Source organism: Pteropus vampyrus, unplaced genomic scaffold (assembly GCF_000151845.1).
Source record: "Pteropus vampyrus isolate Shadow unplaced genomic scaffold, Pvam_2.0 Scaffold124, whole genome shotgun sequence".
NCBI classification, from domain to species: Eukaryota; Metazoa; Chordata; class Mammalia; order Chiroptera; family Pteropodidae; genus Pteropus; species Pteropus vampyrus.
Window position 1 is genome coordinate 1,394,281 of NW_011888905.1, and position 4,083 is coordinate 1,398,363.

A 4,083-nucleotide genomic window follows, 5' to 3' on the forward strand; every position below is an offset into this window, starting at 1 on the left:
GTGTGCCCGCCCCGCTCTCCCGGCCCCTGCTTACCTGCATAGAAATGATAGAAGGGCCACCACACGGCGCTGTTGGGGATGTAGGTGAGCAGGGAGGCCACGTAGCCTCGGTAGAAGCCCCGGAGGCCGTCGGCCCGCAGGATCTGCCTGATGATGTCCTTGGTTTGGCCGAAGGCGACCACGCCCTGTCCCTCGGGGCCCCCTCGCACCTGGAAGCGGCTGGTCTTCTCGCCCTTGCGCTGCATCATCAGGTGCTGGGAGACCACGTCGATGGGCACCGTGATGCTCTGGGCCACGAGGGAGGCCGAGCCACCGGCCACCAGCGACTTGACTGTGTTGCTCTGGCTGTAGTCAGCTACGAACTTCCGGGTGAGCTCATAGGTGGTGACGTAGCACTGGCCCGAGATGAGGGTGAAGGTGTTGACCAGGAAGCCCCGGTAGAGGCCGGTGACGCCGTCGGCCCGCAGGATCTTGACGAAGGCGTCGAAGGTACCCTGGTACAGGCTCTTGCCTTTCTGGACCTGCAGCCGCGTGCGGATGAGGGTGAACGGGTAGACGCTGACGCGGATCATCATCGTCATCGCCACGCCCAGCACGTAGAACTTCTTCTTGTCCAGGTGCTCCCACTCGATGATCTGGATATTGCGTTTGTCCTCCATGGTGCCCGAAGCCCTGCAGGTGACAAAGGGGCTCAGGACTTCATCCGTTCCCCTCCCAGCACGGCCCTGGAACCCCGTCCTCGGGCTTCATATCCGGGGGTGCCCGCCTCCCCAAAGCTCGCCTTCACCAGTCTGGCTCTGCGTCTTCCTTCACATATCGGGAGACGGCTCCCACCTCTCCCCTTCATCGTCTTTCCCAATTCCAGAAACTGTCCCTCACCTCAGTGAGCCCCGTCCCACTCCTGCCTCGGCTCCCTACCCCCAGCTTCCCGGGTCGTCTACCTGGTCTCCCTGCCTCTGCCCGGGCCTGGTGCACGTGACCTGGTGTCATGGCCCTTCTGCCCCTCCGGCTCACCCGGGCCGAGCCCAGGATGCTGTGGACACACGGACCACCTGGCAGGATGCGAGGCCTTTCAGTGGGCTGACGGGGTGTCACCAGGTGACATTTAGGAGGCTCCTAAAAGCTGGAGGAAAGCGCTCCGTTTTTGGGGCTCGGGACGCACGGAGGCGGCACCGCCTCCGGCCCCGCATCTGCGGCTCGGCGCCTCTCTCGTCGGCACTCACCAGCCGAGCGGCCTGAACTTATTTCTGGTTTCCACACTGGCCCGCTGGGCTCCCCCGGCCCCCACTCACTACGCTTCTACTTTCTCCAGTCTGCATTAGAGGAAAGGACGGGGAAGAAGTTAAGAGGGACTTCCACACCACAGGGCACCCCCCGCGCCCTGGCACCTGCCCTCCCTCCAATGGAAGGAGTCACAGCGCAGGAACCAGGCAAAGGTCAGAGTCCCCTTTGGTTATTAGATAACCCACTCTGGAGAAGGAAAAGATGCACTAGAAATCTTGAGGATGACGGGGAAAATCTTGAGGAAGAACATGCTTGGCCCCTTTCATCCCCAAGGATAGAAATCACAGCCTCAGGCTCAGGTAACGAAGGAGAGTCGAGTAACGGAGGAGACACAGCCTCTGCCTTCGAGAAACTCACAAGGAGACACAGCCTCCCTCTGAGGAACGGATGTCAGACACGTTAATAAACGGGGCAAAGTAACGTACATGCGGCCCTTATGTTAAGAGCAGCCACTGTCTGAAGTGTCAAACAGAACTAATAAGCTTACTGATGGAATAAGTACAGAACCATGGCTTCCGACTGAAGAAGCGTCCGACGAGAGCACATCCCGTGTTGGACATACTCTGAGTGACGACAGAATACACTCCTCTGTAGGACACAGGACATTTTCGGCCAGAAGGAGAAAGTACAAAGTTAAATTCTAGGAAGTGAGAGAAATCCTCGTGGGCTGGGAAGGGAGGTGGCCACACTGAAGGGCTGAAATGTCCTACACAGCTGGTGCCAGTGCCTCGACAAAGTTCACGTCAAGTGTTGTCATCCGAGTCCCCCAGCCAAAGGTCCCAACCAGCCTGGGGAGCTCCTTGGTGTCCCACGGGGCGGCTTTCTGGAACGCCCTGAGCTGGCCTGTGTCACTCTCATGAAGGTACAGGACCCCCGTGGTACACACGGAGCGCGTGGGAGCCGAGGGAAGACCTCGCCTTGCAGGTGAGGAGGGGCAAGGCTCATCAACCAGCCAGACTCCCTGGAGGAGGGCGAAGCAGTGTGAATGGGGGAGAAATCCACGTGGACAGCGAAGGGACGCGGCCTGGAACCGCTGGCTGCCAGAGCGGAGACCGAGGCAGTGGGGGTCTAGGACAACCCCTGGAACGCCGCGTGCCCCCCGCTGTGGGCAGGTGGCCCCTCCTCCCTAGCCTCAGCCCCACCCGCCACGTCCAGTGGGGTGGTCTCCTCCTTTGAGTTCCTTCCAGAGAAGGCGGTCACTTTGCCCATGCCCCAGGGTATCTGTCACCTGGGGTCCCAAGGTCTTTTCCCATTAGCACTGAGAGATGAAGAGAGACACTGGGATTAACCGGACACCTGTGACCGCCTGTAATCCTCTCGACAACCTGTGTACTGCTGGACACTTCTGCTAAGTGAGCAAACAGCAGATACAGTAAAGGAACAGGCCAAGGTCACGCGGCAGGTCGGTGGTGGTGGCGGGACGTGGGCTAAGATCTCTTTCGGGCTCCACCGTCTCCAGCCCCTGGGAGTTGGGACACTCTGACACAAATCCTCCAACACAAATCCGCCTGCTCGGCCGCAGGCCAAGTCGTCCCCACCACGGGGGGCAGTACGAATGGCCTTGTGACGGCAGGTCGCCCAGGGGTTAAGCACGAGCACCCGGCCCTGCGGGTGCCCAGGGGTTTCTCCCAATTCTGTTCCAGAGAAATCGAGGCTGTCTCTGCTTCCTCAGCGTGTCTGCGGAGTGACCCTGCGGAGTGACCCAGCGCAGTGGCTGGGCGGGCACATTATTGTCACAGGACAAACACAGCAGGGCTCAGGCAAAACCGCGTGCTAAGCAGGGTAGAGGCACAGCGACGAAGGATTCTGTCGCAGGACCTGGTTCTATGGGGACCACCCCAGCCTGCCAAGGAATCAGCACCCACACCTCCTGATGAGGGGGCCCTAAGGCAGCACCCGCTTTCATCCATCTCAGACCTGTGCCCGTCCATTTTAAATTCCCAGAAGGAAGGGGGGCCCTCCGATGCTGAAGCAGGTAATTCTCAGCATTGCCATGGTGACAGGAGACGCCACTAAGAGTCGTGCCTCGGAGGGATAAGCCCTGCCAGCTGGAGAGGGTACTGCAACCATTCCCTCTACCCCTTCAAAAGGTGGGGCTGCTCCCAAAAGGTGTGGTCCAGGCTATTCATGGCTATACAATCTGAACTTTCTGCTGAAACATCAGAACCAGTTCCCCTTGTTTTACCCCCTGGAAAATCCTCCTCGTGGATCCTGTGTGCAGCCTCCCTCCTCCCAACTCTGCAGACGGACTGCGACCGACTGACCAGCTCGACCAACTGCGACGGGCTCCTCCCAGACCCTTATTTGTATGCATGGCTCCAGCCCTCAATTTCCTCCTCCCTTTACCGCTGCTCAGGCACAAAGGCAGAGGTGATTCCTATGGGGACCCAACACACGATCCAAGATGTCCTGAAGTCATCGAATGAGACCTGGGGGCAGAACCCCCACTGCCAAGCCCACCGGTGGAAAGGGACACCTGGAGGGATGGGTGCGTCTCCTCTCCGCTTCCACTTCCTCGTGCGGGAAAAATTACACTCTACTATTCACTAGGTAGGATTCTGATTCAGGACAAGGCAGTGTCACCTGGAATACAAGGTCGCGCCGTGGAAAAAACACTAGCCGTCGGGAGATCCAAGTCTGAGCTCCGCTCCCATGACTCAGCAAAAGGACTGGAACCAAGCATTTCACTGAAATTCGGTTTCCTCACCTGTGCAATGGGGCTACTAAAGGCTGCTACGCCAGACAGTCACGCGCCACCTGACGATAGGATACACCTAAGGGATGCGCCGCCGGCCACTG

At 59.2% G+C, this 4,083-nt stretch overlaps 1 protein-coding gene across 2 annotated transcripts in view; it reads right to left on the bottom strand.

The window, feature by feature from the left end:
- SLC25A44 (solute carrier family 25 member 44) overlaps nt 1-4,083 on the bottom strand; it is a 21,870-nt gene that overhangs the window by 8,402 nt on the left and 9,385 nt on the right. For both annotated transcript variants that reach the window (XM_011366386.2, XM_023534320.1), the window contains exon 2: nt 35-672. In XM_011366386.2, coding sequence (XP_011364688.1) covers nt 35-672 — 638 coding nt within the window. The remainder of the gene's footprint in view (nt 1-34; nt 673-4,083) is intronic.